Raw genomic sequence first — 24,101 nt, 5'->3', positions numbered from 1 at the left:
TAGTGCGTGGTCACGAGTCATGGGACCTGCAGAAAAAAATCTACTGTGTGCTTGGCACATAGACCGCAGCTGGCAGAATAATTTGAAGAAAGTCAGTGGCAATGACAAAAAGAAAGCACTTGTGTACAAATCTCTTCATAGATTGCTTGAAGAAGCAGACATAGACCATTTTAATGAGCCGCTGGAATCGTTCATCGGGCAGCTTCAAGAAGATAAAGGTACAAGAGACCTCGGTGTATATTTCTTTTCAAATTACTTATTCCGGCCTCAGCAGTGGGCATACTGTCACAGTCGCAATCTGGGTATAAATACAAATATGCACCTTGAAGCAATGCATAGAGTTTTAAAATATTGTTATCTAGAGGGAAAAACAAACAATATAGACTTGACAAACTACTTGTTGTGTTGATGAAATTAGTGTGTGACAAACTGTGTGCTTGAATGGTTAAACTGTATAAGGGTGGCCGGCCATTGATACAGAAACAATGTTATTGAGGGGGTGTAAAAGTAGACTGCCTCCAAGTGGTACACCCCGGGCAATGCCGAAAGGTAGCTAAAAGTCTACTACTATCGTGGCTCTGCACTATGAGTGTGAACTCATCTCGCTGCTTAAAAGTGCAAATGGAAGCAAACAATAAAATGAATGGGTCTTCTCAAAACCCACTGACAAGATACCTCAGCCCATCGGTCCGAGTACTGCAAACATAGAAGGTATAAGTAAGACTAAATGTGATATCCTCTCAAGACTAGCACGGGATAACAATATACATGTCATACTGGTCCAAGAAACACATGTAAACCACGAGGCAGATCTCATGAAAATAGGTCTCATAAGTGGATACACCGTTGCTGGAGCTATTCACCATGAAAACCATGGATCTGCTACATATGTTTGTATTGACATTGATAACTGGGCTCCAATAAAAATAAGTTCTTCGGATAACATATTTTTAATAGAAACACTAGTAAGTAACCTCACAATAGTCAATGTATATAAGCCTCCTAACATCCAATGGCCAAAAGAAGCACGCCCTGAAACAAAATACCCTACCCTCTTAATGGGCGATTTCAATAGCCACCACAGTTTATGGGGCTATAGTGAAAACGATGATAATGGTCAAGCCCTACTTGAGTGGGCAGATATTGAAGACCTGCAACTAATATATGATGCTAAAGAGAGACACACCTTCTGGTCAGCTAGATGGCAACGCGGTTTCAACCCAGATCTGTGCTTTGTTAGTAAAGACCACAAGGGTAAAGGTTACCCATCAAGCAGGAAAGTATTAACTAACTTCCCACACAGCCAGCATAGACCTGTCATTGCCCACATTGGAATACAAGTCCCTCTTATAAAATCAGCTCCAAAACCAAGATGGAATTTTGAAAAGGCTGATTGGGAGTCATACACAAAACGTGCCAATGCCACTGTACAGTGGATAAAGCCAATCATTAACAACTATGAACGATTTAGTAAAGCTCTTATTGCATCAGCTAAGAAAACTACACCATGCGGTTTTAGGAAAGAATATACACCTGCCTGGAAAGAAACAACTGATCGCCTCTACGAGTTCAAAGAATCTGGAGACAGGGAAGTGGCAGAGGAACTTATCGAGTCACTTGACAGCGCCCGAAGAGAAAAGTGGAAAAAACCGTGGAAGGTATAGACTTTAGCAAGTCCAGTCGAAAAGTGTGGGCCCTACTCAGTAAACTAGGATCTGATGCATACAATCCCTGTGAAAGAGCAAAAACCACCCCCAATGCAATTGCAGGCCGTATAGCCAATATGTCCAGGGCACCTGTTGACAAAGGAACCACCAGAAACATTAAGAAACTAATTAAAACACGGTGGAGACAAGCTACTGAAAGATCACATCCTGCAGCACCTTTCACAGTAGAAGAACTGTAAACGGCTATCTCGAACATCAAAACTAGGAAGGCAGCTGGGCCAGATGAGTTATACCCAGAATTTATAGTGGGAAAAATGTTATCAACTGGCTCGTGAACTTCTATAACAACATCCTTGAAGAAGGCCGAGTGCCTAAGATATTCAAAAGATCTAAAGTATTGCCAATATTAAAACCTGGGAAAACACCAGACAAGCCTGAACATTTTAGACCAATCTCTCTCCTCAGCACCTGCTTCAAACTCTCGGAGAGACTCTTGTATAATCGTATTGGGACGACTTTGAATGAAAGAATCCCCATCGAGCAGGCTGGTTTTCGACCATAACGTAACTGTTGCGACCAAGTACTGGCTTTAACAACACATATCGAGAACGGTTATGAACGGAAACTTAAAACAGCTGTTGCATTTGTAGATTATACCGCTGCATACAATACTGTGTGGAGGCATGGTCTTCTTAGCAAGATACTTGAGATTATCCCTAGCCAGACCTTGTACAAATTACTAAGTGACATGCTCAGCAATAGAACCCTTGAAGTTCATCTAGAAGGAAAGAAGAGTTGAACCATTGTTTCAAACAACGGCTTACCACAAGGTTCTGTATTGGCACCATTACTTTTCAATGTGTACATAAGCGACATACCAACAACAAATGCGCGGAAGTTCTGTTATGCAGATGACATGGCCCTGGTTGTGGAACATGAAAGTTTGGAACAGTGTGAAAACTGCTTTAACCAAGACCTCGGAGTAATGGGTAAATATTTCAGATCTTGGAGATTAATTCCTAACCCAATAAAGTCAGAAGTTACAGTGTTTCATTTAAACAACCAACAGGCAACTCGATCCCTTGACATTATCTTTGCTGGTAGAAAGTTAAAGCATAACCCAAACCCAAAATATCTTGGTATTAAATTGGATAGAGCGCTTACCTTCAAACCACACCTAATAGATACTGCTGCTAAGATACATACAAGAAATAATGTTATTCAAAAGCTCACCAATACTAGCTGGGGAGCTGATGTACATACTCTGAAGATTTCTTCTGTAGCACTGGTATACTCTGTTGCGGAATATTGCAGCCCTGTTTGGCTTAACAGCAGCCACACGTATAAAGTGGATACTCAACTAAACAATACCATGAGAACCATAACTGGGACCATTAAATCCACCCCACTACCTTGGCTTCCTGTTCTCTGCAGTATAGCTCCACACATCTTAGGCAACAAACCACCTTAGTTAATGAATGGTGTAAAATCTTCTCCAATACCAACCTTCCAATCCATCAGGACATTGCCCCAAATCTTTCCCGACTAAGATCTAGAAGACCACCATGGAGAACAGCTCAAAACCTTATGGCTACGTCTTACGATGCTATGGATTCATGGAAAAATGAATGGTCTCAGACTGGACTATTCAAGAACTGCAATGAAATATCACCTGGTGGAAACCTACCTGGTGCAGACCTGCCAAGAAGAACTTGGGTGGGTTGTACTCAATAGACTCAGAACTGGTCATGGCAGAAGTGGCGAGATGCTCTGTAGATGAGGCATACGAGATTCACCACAGTGCGATTGTGGACATCCAGAGCAAACGATCCAGCACATCATTCAGGAATGCCCTAAACATTCGTTTAAAGGATCCATTCGAGAACTTTATGCAGCCTCCCCTGCAGCCGTCGAGTGGATGGAAAACCTAGACATAGAACTTAAAAGAGACTTTATAGATTCCATATATGTGATTGCTGAATGACCTAATAGCAACAATTTCTATATGATAATTTTATCTTATCAATGACAACATACGTTATTGTAACAACCTGTATATGCCTACTTTATCCTTAATTGAATGTCCATAAGACGAGACATTATTTATGTGTTATAATGTACGTTGATTTTATCTTTATCTGTCTGTATGTATTTAAACCTGAAACCATTTGTACTTGAAAACCACATACGCTAAATAAATAAATAACGTTATTGAGGCTCGTCATAAAGCTTCATGTAGTGTTAAGGAGAATGACATTACAGCCAATACTGATGGCACAAAGTTTCAAGTGAAATCCCAAACACATTGTGGCGTAACACATACTGTGATTTTAAATAACATTGAATGTAAATTGTAGTGCAAGTTGAAGTGTTCCAAATGTAATATATGTATACATGTTTTCAGTTGTTCCTGTGCGGACAGTTCAATTCATTTGAACATATGCAAACACATTCATGCAGTGTCAATCACGTATGCATTACATTCAAGTGTCACATTCACACCAAGAGAAGCAACGGTAACAGAAGAGGCTACTGCCATTTTGTGTTCACTGCAAACAAATACTAATGATCATGAGAACACATCTCTGGCCCAAGAACTAGTGACCACATACTAAATTTTGATTAACTGTGTCAGTTCAGGTAAAGTGTCCACAGAAATTCTGAAGTCACTACAGAAAGATGCACCTCATTCGCTGTCACTTTTTCAGTCAGACTGCAGGGAAGCTCCTCGATGCCCCAGCAACGAGAGGTTAAAAGTGCAACAAAGACCGGGTAAATGTAATAAACAGCCAAAGGGCAGTTTGAAGAAACCAACCCTTACTGAAAAAGCAAATATTGTTTCGGCAATGAGACAGCCTGAAAGTGAAATATTAAATGTTCACGTTGATTCTGACCATAATTACTGTCAGTACTAAGTTTTAGATGTGTATGTGCTTCTGTACATTCCATGGTTTGTAGGCCTACTGAGGAAACTCGCCATGTAAAACAAAAGAGTAACGCATTGTGCTTGGTACCCCTGTTGGTGATGTGGAAACCCAAGAGATAATAATAAAGAAAATAAGAACTTTTTTGCATTGTTGTCTTTCAATTGATACCTTTACCCTTTTATTTGCCTGTGCAATTAAAACCTTTATTTGAAATACTACTTGATTACATTAAAATGAATTGCAGTGTAACTAGTGGAGAAAATTGATGTCTGCACAGCAGTGTGTGTGATACTAAAATGTAGACTTTCACAGCCGGAAATGTCATGTCCATTATAATTATCCAGGCTGTTATGCCATGGTCGGTTGATGAATTCTGTGTCTATTTCCCAATGTTTTGTCCCTGTCTGCAGAGGAAACCTTCATGGGGGTCTGTAGCTTGATGGAAGGTCCAACACACCCACTGGCTCACTACTGACTGCCACTAAATTACGTGTCCACGCACTCCCGCACTGAGGCGTGACGTCACATGTTTTGAAAACGTCAGTGCAATTGGCCGTTGTCCACTGCCGTCGATCGCCGTTGCCATCACCCAGTAGTGGTATCCTCTTCAACACCAGCATCCATATACCGTTTAATTTCACGCCTTCCTCCTTTCAATTGAAATTATTTGGGTGTTTGGTGAATTCGATTGCCTCCCTGTAGAGCCTTTGATAATATCCGCTTGTGGCAGCTAGTAATTGCGTCTCCTCGAAACGAATATGGTGGTTACCTGGCTGGAAAGCATGCTCCACAACAGCTGATTGTTCCGTTTCTCCTCTTCTACAATTGCCCTTGTGCTCTTCCAAACGTTTTGAAACAGTTCTTTTAGTGGTACCCACATAAACATCTCCACAGCTGCATGGGATCCAATACACTCCAGCATTTTACAATGGTTTGCGAGCGTCCTTGACAGGCTTAAGGTATTCCTGTATCTTCCTGGTGGGCATGTAAATTACGGTAATATTCCGCTTTGTCAAGATCCTCCCTATTCTTTCCATTACATTTTTATCAAACGGAAGGAAAACCTTAGATTCTGCAGTAGCCTGTATGTCACTGATTTCTGCATGGCTGTCTCAACGCACGTTTTATTTCAGCGGACGAATATCCGTTCTTCATTAGTGCATTGTGGAGATGTTCCATCTCAGCGTCAAGCAACTCAGGTTCACAAATATTTCTAGCTCTGTCTGCTAACGTCTTGATAACACCCCGCTTCTGCTGTGGGTGGTGGTTCGAATCCCAGTGCAAATACGGTCCGAACGTTGGGAACTGACACAGACTTCATCAACCGACCACGGCACAACAGCCCGGATAATTATAATGGACATGAGCAGTGTGTGTGGCATGAATTTGAAGCCCCTTATCACATGACGGGTTGAAGTCTGTTGTAACAATATATTGCAAAATAAAAATTGCTTGCATAACAATTACAAGCTATTTTTCACTTCTGAATCACATTTCAATTTGGTTCATTACTAAGAGTTCAACAGAATAAAATTCAGTGCACTTACGCTAATTATCTGATGCTCCCTTATATTTATTTAAAGGCTCTGAATGTAGCAACTTCCTGAAAAATTTTGTACGTGTATTCCTACAGTAATTATTGACGAAGGAAATTTGTGGTAAAGAATTTCACACAGTGTTCAGTCTGAGGAAACAAGGTTTCTACATCATCCAAGGTGCAATTATGAGTAGGGTGGTGCGGTTAGTATGATTTACAGAATACTGAGAATTGTAAAGACAAGTGGGACACAATTTTCTTTACTACAATTAATCATTTCCTTTTCAGTATCATTCCAAGCTGCTTTAGAATTATTTTTAGAGTTTACAGTCTCATGTGCTTTACATCCAGCAATTATATTTTTAGATTTATATAAATTTCCTTGTCTTCAGTACCTTTTGAGATTCATCTTTCAGAATAGGAGTTTTTATGTAGATTGATACTGTGCAAAGCTTGGTTGGCAGAATTTACCAACCAGTAGATAGAAAAGAGGAAATCTGTAAACAAAAAAAAGTAAAGTGAAAAATAATGTTAGTATAAAACTTCCTGGCAGATTAAAACTGTGTGCCCGACCGAGACTCGAACTCGGGACCTTTGCCTTTCGCGGGCAAGTGCTCTACCATCTGAGCTACCGAAGCACGACTCACGCCCGGTACTCACAGCTTTACTTCTGCCAGTACCTCGTCTCCTACCTTCCAAACTTTACAGAAGCTCTCCTGCAGGAGAGCTTCTGTAAAGTTTGGAAGGTAGGAGACGAGGTACTGGCAGAAGTAAAGCTGTGAGTACCGGGCGTGAGTCGTGCTTCGGTAGCTCAGATGGTAGAGCACTTGCCCGCGAAAGGCAAAGGTCCCGAGTTCGAGTCTCGGTCGGGCACACTGTTTTAATCTGCCAGGAAGTTTCATAACAGCGCACACTCCGCTGCAGAGTGAAAATCTCATTCTGGAATGTTAGTATATTTCATCAAAATATTGGGGGATTGAAGAATAAAATTGATGAGCTTCTGCTTTGTTTAGAAGATATAGAAACTGAGAAAGTAATAGATGTACTATGCCTGTCTGAGCATCACATTGTCACTGATATGCAAAAGGTTAGCATCAATGGGTACAAATTAGCTGCACATGTAAGTAGAGATAATATGATGAGAGGAGGAGTTGCCATATATGTCAAAAGCTTCCACAGTGTAAAAAATTTAGAAACTAAAAAATTTTGTGTAGAGCAACATATGGAAGCATGTGCCATTGAACTTAAACTAAATGATGGCACTTTCATAATTGTAACAGTGTACAGGTCCCCCTCAGGGAATTTCCAGCGATTTCTAGAAAACTTGGATGCTTTGTTGTGCTATCTGTCAGACAGGGGGAAGCAAATTATCATTTGTGGAGATTTCAATGTTGATTCCCTGAAAGAGTGTAATAGGAAGAATGACCTTGTAGTATTACTCAGTTCTTTCAATTTGAGCTCCGTCATTGGTCTTCCTACTCGGATAACAAAGAACAGCAGTACTTTGATAGATAATTTTTTTATAGACCAAGATAAGTTTAAGGACATAAATGCTTATCCTGTTGAGAATGGTCTTTCAGATCATGGCGCACAGCTAGTTACAGTACATGACATAGCTCCATGCAGTATATCAAATCAGACTTTCAAAGCAGTGCGTTCAATTAACAATATAAATATTGCAAACTTTAGGGAAAGCCTACAGCAGCTAGACTGGGATGAAGTGTATAAGGAACCCAATGCAAACTTGAAATATGGCTTATTTCACGATACATTTTTAAGGGTATTTGAAAATTTTTTCCCAAGAAAATAGTTAAACATAATTCCAAGAAAACATATAAAAAACCTTGGCTAACTAAAGGAATAAGAATATCTTGCAACTGTAAAAGAGAACTGTATCTAACAGCAAGAGGGAGTACTGACCCCGAAATTGTTCAATATTATAAAAACTATTGTGCGGTACTAAGAAAAGTTATTAAAAAGTCCAGAAGCATGTGTATCATGTCTGAGATCAGTAACTCTGATAATAAAATTAAAGCAATTTGGAATATTATTGAAAGGGAAACAGGGCAACCAAGAGCACAGGAAGACTTTAGTGCCATAAAACTGAATGACAAGTGTACTAACAAACAATCAGAAATTGAAAATATTTTCAATAATCATTTTTTAAATGTTGTGGAGAAAATAGGATCTAGATCTTCACTAGAAGAGGCAAGGCTACTAATAGAAGAGGCCATACCTGTGCAGTTTGAAACAACTGTAATTCTACCAACCTCTCCCTCTGAAATCAGTAAAATAATAAACTCACTGAAAAGTAAAAGCTCTTACGGAATTGATGGCATTTCCAGCAAGGTACTTAAAGCTTGTTCACCACAGATAAGTAGGATTCTCAGCCACGTATGTAATAGCTCTTTGGAGCAGGGTGTTTTACCCGATAGACTGAAATATGCCATTGTAAAACCATTGCATAAAAAGGGGGATACGTCGGATGTCAACAACTACCGCCCAATCTCTCTTCTGACAGCTCTATCAAAAATTTTTGAGAAAGAAATGTATTCAAGAGTAGCCTCCCATATTTGTAAAAATAAAGTACTAACAAAATGTCAGTTTGGTTTTCAGAAAGGCTTTTCAACAGAAAATGCTATATACGCTTTCACTGATCAAATATTAAATGCTCTGAATAATCAGACATCACCCATTGGTATTTTTTGTGATCTCTCATAGGCCTTTGATTGTGTAAATCATGGAATTCTTTTAGATAAGCTAAATCATTATGGTTTGATGGGGGCAGTGCACAAATGGTTTAATTCATACTTAACTGGAAGAATGCAGAAAGTTGAAATAAGTGGTTCATGTAATGTTAAAACAACAGCTGATTCCTCAAACTGGGGGGCTATCAAGTACGGGCTCCCACAGGATTCGGTCTTAGGTCCTTTACTGTTCTTGATATACATTAATGATTTACCATTCCACATTGATGAAGATGCAAAGTTAGTTCTTTTTGCTGATATACAAGTATAGTAATAACATCCAAAAACCAAGAACTAAGTGATGTAATTGTAAATGATGTTTTTCACAAAATTATTAAGTGGTTCTCAGCAAACGGACTCTCTTTAAATTTTGATAAAACACAGTATATACAGTTCCGTACAGTAAATGGCACAACTCCAGTAATAAATATAGACTTTGAACAGAAGTCTGTAGCTAATGTAGAATTTTCAAAATTTTTAGGTGTGTCCATAGATGAGAGGTTAAACTGGAAGCAACACATTGATGTGTCTGCTGAAACGTCTGAGTTCAGCTACGTATGCTATTAGGGTTATTGCAAATTTTGGTGATAAGAATCTCAGAAAATTAGCTCACTATGCCTACTTTCATTCACTGCTTTCGTATGGCATCATATTCTGGGGTAATTCATCGTTGAGTAGAAAAGTATTCATTGCTCAAAAACGTGTACTCAGAATAATTGCTGGAGCCCACCCACGGTCATCCTGCAGGCATCTATTTAAGGATCTAGGGATCTTCACAGTATATATATTCACTTATGAAATTTGCTGTTAATAATCCAACCCAGTTCAAAAGTAATAGCAGTGTGCATAGCTATAACACCAGGAGAAAGGATGATCTTCACTATGCAGGGTTAAATCTGACTTTGGCACAGAAAGGGATAAATTATGCTGCCACAAAAGTCATTGGTCACCTACCAAACAGCATCAAAAGCGTGACAGATAGCCAACTAACATTTAAAAATAAATTAAAAGAATTTCTAGATGACAACTCCTTCTACTCATTGGCCGAATTTTTAGATATAAATTAAGGGAGGGGGGAAAAAAGCCAACAACTTAAATATTAGTGTCATGCAATTTGTATAATGTAATATCTTGTACAGACATCTTTTATTAACCTGACACGTTCCACATCATTACGATGATCTATGAAACAAATATTAATCTAATCTAATCTCTTTTGGAGTCATTTGCCCAGTTTTTATTGGTACAGAAGATGCTGTAACTGATTCTTTCTAGTCAGTACAGCAGTTGTTTTAAGTTGGCCTTTAAGAGCCTTTACAATAATGTAGAGAATAATTTCATGATTACTGCATAAAGGTAGTTCTATTTTCTTGGATCTTAACTGTGCGCTCTCTTTCACTGAATATTTTTTACAAGTTGTCAGTGATTTTTTTTTATAGACAATAAATGTGTCTGAGCTGCAGTAACTGTACTTACAGTAAAGCTTTATTAAGTGTAGAAATGTTACAGGTAAAATAGCCAAAGGTGTGACCTTCCAAAGAATTTTGGATGATGTGACAGAGAGTATCGATTCCGAAGAGGTAGAAAGACTCCACCTTTTAACTCAAAAGGATCTCCATAATATAAATAGGGACTTTGGAATTAATATTCACCAGTTCCATGCCAATGATACAACAAGTGTAAGCATCTTTTTAGAACAAATTAAAGTCTGCATTCTAATGAACAAAAATGTCATTGGTAATATAGATTATTCATCAGACAAAGATGAGGTGATTGTGTTAATGACAGATCTACAGTGTCAAATGCTTCAAAAGTATGGCTCAGAAATTGTGTGTGTATATTCAATGCATCGTACAAATGTGTACAAGTCACTAGTTACAACACTATTAGTTATTGATTAATTTGGAAGTGGGATTCCAGTTGCCTTCTGTATTTCGAATAAAGAGAATACTACTGTAATGACAATTTTTTACGTCTGTCAAAGAGAAAGCAGGTCTAGTAAAACCAGCTGTTTTCATGTCAGATGATACACAAATTTTCCAATGTGCATGGGTGCATGTAATGGGCCTAACAGATAATATTTTGCTATGTATGTGGCATGTTGACTGTAGCTGGAGAAACAACTTAAGGAAAGTGCATGGTTGTCCACAGAGAGAAACCCAGGTTTACAAAGCCTTACGCGTGCTGCTGGAAGAACCTGATGTAGAAAAGTTCGGTGAGCTGTTAGAATTGTTTGAGAGGGAACTTCAAGAAGATGAAAGCATGAAATACTTTGGAATGTATTTCTCAAATACTTATGGATTCAGGCTTCAACATTGAGCTTACTGTCATTGCTGCAGTTTAGATATCAACACTAATATGCACCTTGAAGCCATGCACAGAGTATTGAAGTACTGTTATCTGGACGGAAAGACTAATAACAGACTGGATAAGTTGCTGCTAATACTTATGAAGTTAACTAGAGGTAAATTTTTTGAGAGAATTATGGAACTCTTTTAAGGGTGGGCATTCCCACAGACTGCAGCAGATTGAATGATGACATACAGAGCAAAAAAAATTGACAGGGGACAGATTATGGCCAGTAATGATGAGAAGCATTTTCAGGTTAAATCTCAGTCAATGAGTGGTATCACTTACACTGTTGTCCTACAAACCCTGGACTGTGACCTGAAGTGCAAACTGTTGTGCTCTGCATGTGAGATATGTGTGCACAGCTTTTCTTGCTGTTGCCCAGACAATTTAATCAACTTGAATATATGCAAACATATTCACGCTGTCTCTACGATGTATGGATTACATTCCATTAAAACAGGCAAACAGATGGAAACTACTTCGATCAAAGAGGCGTCTGTCATTTTTTCCTTGATGAAAAAACAATGACAATGAGGAAATTGCTTCTCATGGGACAGTTAAAAGCCAATCTGAAAGTTCTCTTAAGCCATGTAGATCAATTGGATACAGAAGCAGTAGGTATTGTGGAAAAAGAAATTGACAGTTTGCTATTACTCGTTAACTCTTGCTGCAATAGGGAAGGTCGACATTGTGCCAACAATGAAAAGGTGAAAGTGCAACGAATACCTAATAAGCATAACATCCATCCAAAGAGCACACTTGCCAAACCAACCACTGATGAAAAGATGAACACTGCTAATGCACTGAAACAACCTGACTCTGAAGTGTTGACTGTACATACTGGTTTCAATCACACGTACTGTAAGATCTAACTTGATCTTCCCTTGATTTGTGACAGTTTCATGGTTTGTAGGCCTACTGGGGAAACTCGCCACGTAAAATAACGAGTAATGCATCAAGCATGGTACCTCTATGGTGATGTGGAAACCCAAGCATTGTTAATAAAGAAATTAACTCTGTGTTTGTCTGTTTCTTTTGTTTTTTATCTTGTTGCCTATAGTTCCCAAATTTAATTGAAATACCCAGGTAATAATTTAAACATAAATTGGATTATGTGCATAGCTGTTTCTAATAGCTTTGCTTATTTTTCACAGGTAAAGTATCAATATTCACAAGTCCTCGAGTGTGCATGTTTACTCATCAGTTGTGGCAAAAGAAATCACAGACACAAAGCAAGATTTAGTTGGTAGACACAATTGAAAATTGCCTTTTCAGTTGTAATTTTAGTTTTTTTTTTTTTAGATTATAGTAATTGCTGGCCTTTAATTTCCTATATTTAACATGTTGACTGACATGGTTAGTGACAAACGTTACACTGCCAGGCTGGGCACACCAAGTCAGGTGTGTGGTTCTGCCATTGCCGGTGGCAGCAGGATAGCAGTCAGTGAGTTAACCAGGCTCCTAGTAACCTGGAGCACAAAGTATACGCATCTATAATACTGTCTGAGGGATTGCCCTTTACACATTCAGGTGTTGAAATATGTATCTAAAACTGAATTTGTGGACACCTTTCTAAACATTTAATCATTTGATTTTGTAAGATACTGAAATACAAATACTGCGGACCCAAAAGTATTGTGGAAATGACAAAGAATGTCAGATACAAATATTTTTGCTCAATACGATTAAAGCGTAAAAATGCTGATAACTGGTTGTTAGCACGAGACCACTACCAGTCACAGTGGTTGAAGCAACTAAAATAAAATTTCTGAGGTATGTTTGACCCATGTTATTAGTATATTCCCCAGCATGATCTAAAATGTTAACACTGAGGGATGTGGGAATACATTTTATGTAACTTTCCAGAATCAAACATGGCAACTGTATTGATACACAAGCAAACCCATCTGAGTGGCACACTAGGTTATGCACTCACTGGCTGTAGGCAAAGAATATTCAGAGAACTCTTTGTACAAATTGTATTGCAAAGCATACTATAATTAAGGAAAAGATGCAGTTCATAGGTGAGATAAACTTGGGCATGCCAGAACTGGTTTTGCTCAAATACTTGGAAACTAAACTGTGGAATTATATTTGCATATTTGGTGCAGTTTCCTGTGTTCCCAACAGTCTGTGGTACGAATTTCTGGAAGAGGAGAGCTTACATTGAACCTGTCATGTGTGTGGTGTACTTTTTGTTCCACTGCTGGCATGGTGAGGTTGTCCAGTTTTCAAAATTAGGGGCCTAGGAATGTAAATCTTATTAGTGTTAATATTTGACACTTGAAAGCACAGGGTTGGTGGTTTGTGTTGACCACAGTGAACTTTGTGAAGATTTTAAAGTAACAACGTGGTTGTTGACATTCTGATATTAATGAATAACAGTAGGAATCATTACAATGAAATAATGCAAATTACTTAAAACAGGAATTAAATCTACATAGCTTTGAACAGTCATTATAGACACTTCCTAGCCACTGTTTATTTGTGTGCTATAGCTACTACACCAACCTTTTCTTTTCCCCATCTGTGATGTAGAACACATGCCACTTCTTACTTGTTTTGCTAGATCAACTCTAGGTTTACAAGATCCAAATTTCAGAATTCTGATAATTGGTAGTTCTACCTCATACGGAAAGTGCAGGTTCATAGCTGTCTCTTCAGATATGGTCTGATCAACTGCCATTATAGGGACTTTAAGCAAAAATGAGACTCAATTTTCTGTCAATGATGAATATATCACTGATGTATTTACCACAAAGATATTCATGATGGTATAGAACTGTGCGAGGCCATCTTCTGGAATACCTGTTGGTAGAGTAAATTGTGCACTTCACACCCCAGTGCATCGATTTCCTTTTAGGTAATATCACAGTATTGTTATCTCAGGCTTGTTTGTTGCTATGATCAATGAAGCAGCATTATACCTTGAAGACACAAAACTAACAGCATTCATAGATATTACTTAATATCTCCTAAAACAAAAGTTCTACATTCAGCTGTCAGGAACTGCTTTGAAATGTCATTATTATAATTATCATTATTATTATCTTTATTATTATTATCTTTTTACATGTGTGGCCTCTTACCAGTTTGACAAGTACATCTGCTTTGCTTAATGAGGATACTTACGGCTTCAAACAAAGAAAAGAAAAAGGTAGTGACAATGCAGCCTGTAAACTTAGGTAATATACAGTTCGGAGTTAAATCTGCAGATATGATCTACAAATCCAAGTAGTTTCAAGATTATCAAGCAAAATTTTACAAGCCTTGGAAGTATGCACAATGATTAGGACATCATAATATATGTTAATAAATGAGATGATTCAGTTATTACTGAGCACTGGTATACCAAAGAAGAACTTTATTATGCATCCATTAACAAAGAATATCTCCTCATCTTTCAGTAGGAAGCTCAGGCCTTATGGCGGTGTCTCAATATTTGCAAAAAGTTGGAATAATTGCTGCCCCATATTGTAAGTTATTTTTCTGTTGAATATGTCATTGGACTTTCTGTGATGAACTATAGATGGAAAAGGAAACACATAATTGTGGGTACAGACAGTCCTCCATCTGCAAGTATAGACATTTTTCTAACTAATCTCCATCACATGCTTGTAGAGAGAGATGGTAAATACTCTGGGAAAATGTGTGGGTAAATAGGCTGATAATTGTTCATGGTCTCATACAATCTTATCTAACAGGAATCAATTTTTACTGTTAAGAATGATGAGTGACACGCACACACGCGCACACAGAGAGAGAGAGAGAGAGAGAGAGAGAGAGAGAGAGAGAGATCTAACATTACTGATATGTAATACAGGGTAGCCAGGGCTCTGTACTGGGATGTCTTCTTTTCTTGATTTAGGTAAATGACAAAATACTGCTCTCCAAATTCAAAGATTAGTTCCGTATGCAGGTGCTACATCTATTATGCACGAGCATAGAGATCATAAGCAGCTACAAATACTGTGAAACTGTATTACAAATGAAGTAATTCATAACTTCAGCAAAAGAAGATAACTGCAGTAATGGATTTTAGCCCCACAACACAGATTTTGAAATTCAGTTGTACACTGGAACTGATATTGTCATCAAGGAAAAGTATCAGTTGGTTATACTTTCTATATTTAACATGTTATAACATGGAAACTAATTACCATACAAGAACATAACTTGGCAACATTAATGCCAAGGACATGGGGAAGAGAAATAATGCAGAATCAATTCAATTGAAACACTTTTAATGTGCTGCTACAGTACATCATACCATTACATACTGGTACCATTACTGGTTATGGTGATGGAGGCTGTTATGAAAATCTTAGGATTTTATACAAATTTGATGTGTCAAGTTAACAGACCTTTTTATCCATGCGAGTAAAATTATTGTGTAAAATCAATAGCTCAGCCTCTTACAGAAGTCTCTTCAGAGTAGTTTTACAGCAGGCCTCATCATTTTGGAACTGTGTTCTGAAGGAGGCGATTGAAATACGTGTAGCTAATGGGCTGATCAATAGAGACGCCAGGTTCAATCTCAGCAAAGCCTGGGACTCAGCACTCAGCTAACTAAAAGCACAGCACTGACCAAAGTGAATTCCGCGCCCGACAGAGGCCACTGGACATCTGATGGTCCACAGTTCACAGTCACCCCTCCACACAGCGCCGCATACGGCAGGAGGCAGGGGAAAGGGTGGGGAGTGATCAGGGTATAAAGGGGAGGAGAGCCGCGACGCCGACCTGCTCGGACGCACGTGCACTAACGCTGCTGACGTTACTGCCTTTGTTCAGACTGTGGTCTAGAACAAAGATGGAGAGCTTTCACCATTGTATTTAGGTGTTTTGTTGTGCGCTCGTTTACGAGTGTGGAACAAAAGCAAAACTTGTCTGTGTTTACGAGGTTGTTCAAGATGCATGCGCTTGGCTAGCTCGCAAAGTTGTCATGTTCTTCCTGCCACCAGCACAACACGCAGCAGAGCTCCCACTCTGCATCCACCAAGAATAGGGATTACTCCAAGCCAGGGCCTGTGGTGCTGCCCGGAGTCCCGCACTTGTGTATGCTACGATCAGCACTGCACTGGCTACCTTGCGGTGTTAACAAAGGTGTAATTGACATACCCCGCGTGGAGGCTGGTGGACTTTCCCAAGGCAAACTTCTGAGCTTAACGCCCCTGGGTAGGACACTAACCCACCCCGCTGTGGCAGCCCTTTAGGCTACCACAGCCAGGACAAGTCGACAAAACAGAGAAACCCGTGAAAACAGACGCGAACACTAAACAAGCCAGATTAAACATCAGGCCGTAGAGGACCTAACAGCAGCTGCTGAAACCCCCCTACCTCAAGATGTGAGGACCTAAACATGGAGGTTACAATACCTACTGCCAACTGATTCAAGATTCTTACTCATGATGCGGAAGACGCTCCCCCCCCCCCCCCTCAAAACCACAGGAAAAGAAATACAAAGTACCCCCCATCATCTGCTACATGACGCGGGGGTACTTAGACCTAGTATCAGAACTAAAGCCAGGACAAAAAAGCAAAATCCTGTGTTCATACAGGAAGGACAATATCAAAATCCAGCTAGATAACAGACGACTACCAATATGTCAAAAAATGTCTCCACATAAGAAACATCCAGTATCATACCTACAACCTGGATCCAAAACAGTTCGTAAAAGTAATTGTAAGAGATCTCCCAATTGAAGCAGAAAAAATTCAAGTCAAGGATGCGATACGGGACTTAAATTACGAAGTCCACAACACTGTCGCATACAAAAAGGCAGAGGATGCGATGGGACGCAGCAGATTGGAAAAATGCCCATCTTCTGCGTCACCATTTCCAGGAGTCCAAACTGAGATTCCATATACAAAGTCAAACGCCTCCTAGACTTTAAGTGTAGGATCGAATCCTACAGAAAATCAGACAGCCCTACCCAGTGCTTCTGGTGCCAGAGATTTAATCATGGTTCGAGAAATTGTCATGCAAACCCCCGCTGCGTTAAGTGCGCTAGAGATCACTTTAGCAACCTGTGCACAAAACCACGTACGACACTGGCAAAGTGCGTCCACTGCCAGGGGGTGCACCCAGCCAACTATAGGAAATGCACAGCATGGGTAACCATGACGCAACAAATGAGAGCAAATACCACACACAAAGTAGAAACTGTAGCACCTAAGCCAACCCCTGCTCTCACATCTAACCAATTCCCTGTTCTACATCAAAACCATCGACAGCAGACACGACTGCACAACACCGTGTATGTATCAGTACAAAAAGGAGATTCAGGAACCGCTGGCAGGCCTATCGTGATCCGATCGATCAGCGAATAATGTACAGCCTAGTTGAAGAGCTCAGAATCAAACTAGTGGAGTGCAGGAGTACCTGATGGGAAAACATGCTACGAGATATGAAAGACAACCCCCAGAAGTGCTGGTGGATTGTTAAATCCGGACGTGAGAAACCAAGGAGTATGCAACCACTCCATGGAGAAAATGACCTAGTATATGACCCACAAGATAAGGCGGAGGCCATGGCAATCTCACTGGAGCTCCAGTTCCAGAAACACATCGTTGACGACGAAGAGGCGGACAACCATGAAGACAAAGTCGAGAGAGAGTTCCCAAGAATCCTGCGGAGAGTGCCGACGACGTCTTTCATACCTGTCACCTGCCAAACAGTCTGCTCAGCTATAAAATGGCTCAGCAATGCTAAGTCACCAGGTCCTGATGACGTAAAGCCCCTACAACTTAAAAACTTACCTCCCCCAGCTCTCCTCTTCCTCACAATGATATACAACTCCTGTCTGAAACTGATGTACTTCCCATCCCCCTGGAAAACAGCTAAGGTCATCACCATTCCTAAACCAAACAAAAATCCCCTCTTCCCTCAAAACTATTGCCCTATCTCACTGCTAAGTTTCCAAGCCAAAATCCTTGAACGCTTAATCCTACAAACACTCCATTCCTTCCTCACTGATAAAAACATTATCATTCCCAAGCAATTTGGTTTTCATGCTGGGCATGGCACCATATCACAAGCCACCTGAGTAATTAAGCAGGTCTGCAAGGCAAGGGCAGACAGAGACAGCATGGGAGCAGTGTTTCTTGACATTGAAAAAGCCTTTGATCGAGTCAGGCATTGTGACATTACAGCCTTTATCACTGCGATTTTTAACATGTAAAAGTTTTTTTTTTCTGTATTTGCGTCAGTATGTGCGAACTTCTAACATATACCAATGAATGTTGTAACCAGATATCTTTGCCGCGCTCCTGAAAAGCGCAGAATATCACGATAGCTATAAACTGTTATACGCTGCTATCGATCAGTAAAAAAAAAAAAAAAAAAAAACCGATGCACCTATGTTTCAAAATAACAATTGCGAGTTTTTACTTCTGCAGGGAGCCGCGTCGCTGTCTAGCTCTTCTGTGAATGTGTTGCGAGTCGGACGCAAAAGTATTGTGCTCCATCTGATATAATCATTTTTATTGTAAAGTTAAAGAGTTTAAGTGATTAAAAATATATGTAGCCACAAACAAGCGAGAATGTATATCGTGAAAAATTCGCTCCACCGCCACAATGGGTGGCCATGTTAATGTAAGTTTCCGTTTCATATTATAATACTTGAAGCCTTGAAGTTTATTTAATTTCAAAGAAAATCTCTCAACCTTATTTTCATTAATTATACTTATGATAATCCTTTCTGTTTAAAAGATTTATGCAGCTTATGATCCAGCGTGTGTTCTGTCGGAACAGGAGGCTGTCGTGACGACATCGCTATAGTATTTATTCCAAGTTCTTTCAGTTCCGTTTATATGTTCGTACAAATCCAATCAGTTGGTCCCTTAGGTTTCTTTCATGTAACTTCCGTCTGTTTTCTCCGCGCGATCTTCCTCCGAAAAAAAAATTTCTGTTCATTTTCTTTAGTAATTTTCGATATCGCGAAGGAGAAAAGACAGCCGCCTCCTGCTCCGAACGGAACACTACGACTTTTCTAACGTCGGAGAGTACCGCACGAATTTTCCGCTAAAAGGTAATAGAGTTTCTTAAAGCTGGATCAATTACACATGTTGCTGCTGTTCTCCGACAAATCTGGTGTGATTAATAGTAATTTATTCTGTCACGACAAAAAGAACCAATTTTATTTTTACCAAAGCAACAAAGCTTTCAATTAAATTACTAAAAATCATACCAGATCTGGCGCCCGAACAGGGACTTGACTAAAATATTGAATGTGTCACGGTACTAATATATGATTGTCTTATTTCATGTATCGCTCTTTGGAACCCACTGCTGCATAAAATTACGGATGAGCAATAAATATACGCAATCTTGAAGGACGCGGTATTTACACAAATATCTTGGGATTTAATAAGACGCAGATTTGCAGTTTTGAAGACAACGCCGAGTGAGTACCAAATTTTCGTTCGCCATAGTTCTGTCTAAAGAGTAGCTCATTGACCTTCAAATTCGGCCTCACTCTATCCTTTCTGTAGCTTAACGTAAAAAAACCATTTTTTTTTCTATGTAAATATTTGAACATTTTCTGTAACCTTTTGCTTGGCATATTTGTTTTATACTGTAGTTAGTATTCTCGTGTAAGTTCAAGATGGATGCCATTTCAGTCTTTTCTGTGTAACAGCGTTGGCAATCAATTGTTTCAACGGCGTTGACTCCATCTTGTCTTTTTGCTACAGACGTGTGTCAGTTATTACCCACGTAACATTAGACATTTGACGAACGCGCCGCGACTTTAACTTGCGCGGCAAGAATAATTGACAATCAGAATTTCAGTTGGCAGTACCCATTTTAAGTTGGCAATAGTTGAATTTCATTATGGCGGACGGACAATCGAGCGCGAACTCTGCAGACGAAAGCGACGGCACTGTTAACAAACATTACCGACTCCGCTCACGCGGAACGACGGCCAGGACAGACGACAGACAAGAGGTAGCTAACGTGGACGACACTCAGCAGGAAACACCCACCTCCCCGATAACGGTATCAGTTGACATTGTCAAAATGTTACAGGAATTGATATTAGACAGACAGGAGAGGGAACAGCGCGAACGTGATCGCGAACAACGTGAGAAAGACAGAGACAAGTTTTTATCAGAGCTGAAAACGGATATGACAACACAGATAGAGTCGGTTAAGGGTGACGTCACGGCACAGATAGATTCGGTTAAGGGTGACGTCAGGGCACAGATAGAGTCGGTTAAGGGTGACGTCGCGGCACAGATAGAGTCGGTTAAGGGTGACGTCACGGCACAGATAGATTCGGTTAAGGGTGACGTCACCGAGCAAGTAACCACTTTGACAACCCAGATAAGCACTCTGAATAACAAAATTGAGAACATCGGTCAGAATCTCACAACTCAAATCGAAGCGTGTCGCAAAGAAACCGATTCGGTAAAACTTGCGTATAAAACAGTTGCACGACAGGTAGACGAGTTAGCGACAGCGGTAGCCACTGTAGAATCAAAAGTAAGTGCAATGGCGAATGACATTTCGGACCGAACTATTGACGAAAGAGTTAACAGTAGTGTTGCTTCGCACACTAAAGCACTTACCGAACATTACAAAGAATGGATTGATGTACAAGAGAAGCTAGTTGAGGAGAAGGTTACACGTGACTTGAAAGATGTTGTTAAATCCGCAACCTTAGACATATTATCTGCACCCGGCAGTTCAGGAGACACTGTTTGTACTGAACTAGGCCAAATTAGACGAGTGTTTACCCGGGATTTGCCGGAATGGCGGAAGCAAGTAACAGATGAGATATCCGACCTGAAACAGCAAATTCAAACACTACAGTATGATAACCAGAGTGACGGGAAACACTCACTACCTTCTGAGCCAGATGAACATCAATACCAGACAACACAACACACCACAGTACATTCCGCGACTGAAAAATGAATTTAACGATTCACACAACAACAACACTGAACAATTGACACTCACAACCCTCATGAAAGAGGAGAGTGTATTGAAACACAGAGTTTTTCAACCATTCCAACCGGAAAAGCGAAATATTCATCCAGTCGTTTTCCTAAAGAACTTTTCAGGAGTCTTTCCAGCTGCCTGGAATGACAAACAGAGAATACAATTCATTACCGGATACATACAAGGAGAAAGTGCTATATGGGGAACCGAGATGGTTGATAAGTGCAAAACATTTAGCGAGTTTGAGAAAAACTTTTTAAGCAAATTTTGGAGCGCAGGTGTTCAGCAACGCCTACGCAAAGAGGTCTATAACGCCGAACCTTTCCATTCGAACAGTGGCGGACTTCGCCGGTACTTTGAGAAGTACTTGAGAAAGATACAATATTGGGACACTCCCATAACAACAAAAGATGTTATTATGATCCTTAAGTCAAAACTACCCATTTCCATACGCGAGAAATTAGTGAACGTGTCAGAGGAAGATCAGGACGCATTTTTATCCGTCCTTGATTCGCTCGATCTTATACACGAAGACGCGCGTGCGAATGCTAACCGTAAGAACAACAACGCAGGCACGTATTCGAATGGAAACGGTAGTAATGGAAATGGTTCACACGAAACACAATACGGAAACAAACAGTACAATAACCGCAATAGAGGCCGAAACAATGGTTACCGTAATGGTAAACACAAAAACAAGCATTACGGCAACCAACGGTACAATCCAATATACAACACGCAACAACAGTATTACGGGAATGCCCCATACCAATCAAACAATAACGGTAGTAACTTCTACGAGAATGGGAACAAATACAAGGGTAAACGTTGCAACAATCAAAATTGCGGAGGTCAGCTACCTCCACCACAACCCTATGGGCAGCCACAACAACAGCAACAACAGCAATACACGCCTCAGCAACAACCATTCATGCGACAACAACAGTACACGGCACCACAACAGGACTTTAGATACAATAACAATAAACCAAGAAAACAATACAATCCACCGGTATATTTTACGCAGGCAAGTAATGTACCGATTTTTCAGCCTGGTAATCAAGTGCATTACCAACAAGGGTTTGATACAAATCAACAAACACAATGGGTAAAAAACCAGCGAGAATGGTCAAGTGATGTGACAGAAGAATCAAATCAGTCGCATCACAAGAAAGCGGAAAACTAAAGGCAGCACCTTATCGCCTCCTTGGGGATGCTGCGGAATTAATGACGAGTCATCGGGAAAGAAATGAATGGTTAGATCCCATACCTAAAATTGTAGAACCAGAATTAGATTTAGATGCAAAACTTAGGCAAGCATTGGTATCCTTAGCTGTACAGGCGAATCTACGCAAGAAGTCTTATGACAAGAAAGTATCTAAGGCCCTTACATATGATATTAATGAAAAGGTGCTTTTACGGACACATTTTAAGCCATCGAAGTTGTTGAAAAGAAATCGGAAATGGAGGCTATTGTACGACGGACCATTTGTAGTAATTAGAAAACCACATACAGGATGTTATCTAATGGCGGATCCAGCATCTGGCAGAATTAAAGGATTGTATCACCACCAGGATCTCAAGAAGTATAACGAGGCAAAGTAACGAGCAAAGGAACATTAGCCTAAGGTTTAACCTGCGAAACACTTCGGTATTCAAACACACCAATACGAGTACTCACACTTTGGCGAAAAACTATGGAGGTAATTGAAGATTTGATTTATTATGGCGTACGAAAAAGAAAGCACATTCCATTTGAGAGGATAGATTCTCAGTTAGTTTTAAGTTAGTCATAGGTGTAAGCAGTCCAAGTTGGCTGTTGGCATTGAGGAATGCCGTTATTGGTGAAAGGAGATACGGAAGGAAGTAGCAGATTGCCACCTTCCAACTCCAATGAATATATATATATATATATATATATATATGAAATATTAGGTTAAGCAATTTCTTTTTCAGCCCTCAAGATGGAATGTTAGTCTTTAAGTGTACAGAGTACAGCCTATTGCGTGTAAACTGTGCGTTATTGTAACACCGCCATGAACTATACCTTTTGTTAGCGCGATCTTTAGAATTAAACAGATTTGTGTAGCCAAGTGTTTGAACTGTCAAAAGCAGTAAATAACAGATAGAGTATCACGTAGTATTTGATAGTTTTCAGGAGATTCAATCTCAGATTCAAAATATCATCTACGAACAGTAAGCCTCATAAAGATTTAATAGCTAAGCAACAAAGCATTTCCTTTATTGTGTTTTACAACAGCTGTTAGGTCATGTAGTCGAGAGTGCCACTACATCGAAACATATACGTCGTACTGACAAGCCTGGAGTATTCCTGATGGTAAATGTTTCTTCTTTAAACATGTAAGATGCACTAAAGTAATTAGCTATTTCACAGCCAAGCCCGACAATCGCCCAGAAGGAAGCGTGATAAACTAGAAAGCTGTCACCAGATATGACTCACATTATAATAATAAAACTAAGATCTGATATTAGATTAAAGAATAGCCACTTGAAGGCACACGTGACGCATGTCATGCATCTAAGGTAAAAAAAAAAAAAAAAAAATATCCTAGTGTAGTTGTGCTAGAATTTGTATATGTATATAGTATATTTATGTTCATATTTGATCCTCTCCTCTTCCACTTCCCCATCCTATCCCATTAAAAAAAAATTGAGGATTAGAATTTGACAGGCTCATCTGAGTGCTCTTTAGACGGTTGAAGTGGAAACGAAATTTGTGGGAGAGATCCGTTAGCGAAAATTTTGTTCTAATCGCGTATCGCGAGTAGCAATGTTGAGAGATTATAATACATCCCGCGAGTAGCACTTGCAGCCAGTAACTTTATGAAGCATGAATCTTCCGGAGAGAAATGCATGAGTATGCTCGACCAGTAGAGATAGAATTTGTTCAATCTGTGCTCTACA

At 39.7% G+C, this 24,101-nt stretch overlaps 1 protein-coding gene and 1 long non-coding RNA gene across 2 annotated transcripts in view; both read right to left on the bottom strand.

The window, feature by feature from the left end:
- LOC124616570 overlaps positions 1-3,417 on the bottom strand; it is a 44,451-nt gene extending 41,034 nt beyond the window's left edge. The window contains exon 1 of the mRNA XM_047144889.1: positions 3,355-3,417. Coding sequence (XP_047000845.1) covers positions 3,355-3,417 — 63 coding nt within the window. The remainder of the gene's footprint in view (positions 1-3,354) is intronic.
- Positions 3,418-6,436: 3,019 nt separating this feature from the next.
- The window catches only part of LOC124616716, an 85,034-nt gene continuing 67,369 nt past the window's right edge, over positions 6,437-24,101 (bottom strand). Inside the window, exon 3 of the long non-coding RNA XR_006979869.1 lies at positions 6,437-6,628. This is a non-coding gene — a long non-coding RNA (uncharacterized LOC124616716). The remainder of the gene's footprint in view (positions 6,629-24,101) is intronic.

This window comes from Schistocerca americana, chromosome 5, assembly GCF_021461395.2.
Source record: "Schistocerca americana isolate TAMUIC-IGC-003095 chromosome 5, iqSchAmer2.1, whole genome shotgun sequence".
In the NCBI taxonomy this organism is placed as follows: Eukaryota; Metazoa; Arthropoda; class Insecta; order Orthoptera; family Acrididae; genus Schistocerca; species Schistocerca americana.
Note: the sequence above shows the minus strand (reverse complement) of the source record. Positions and strands in the feature narration are given on the sequence as shown.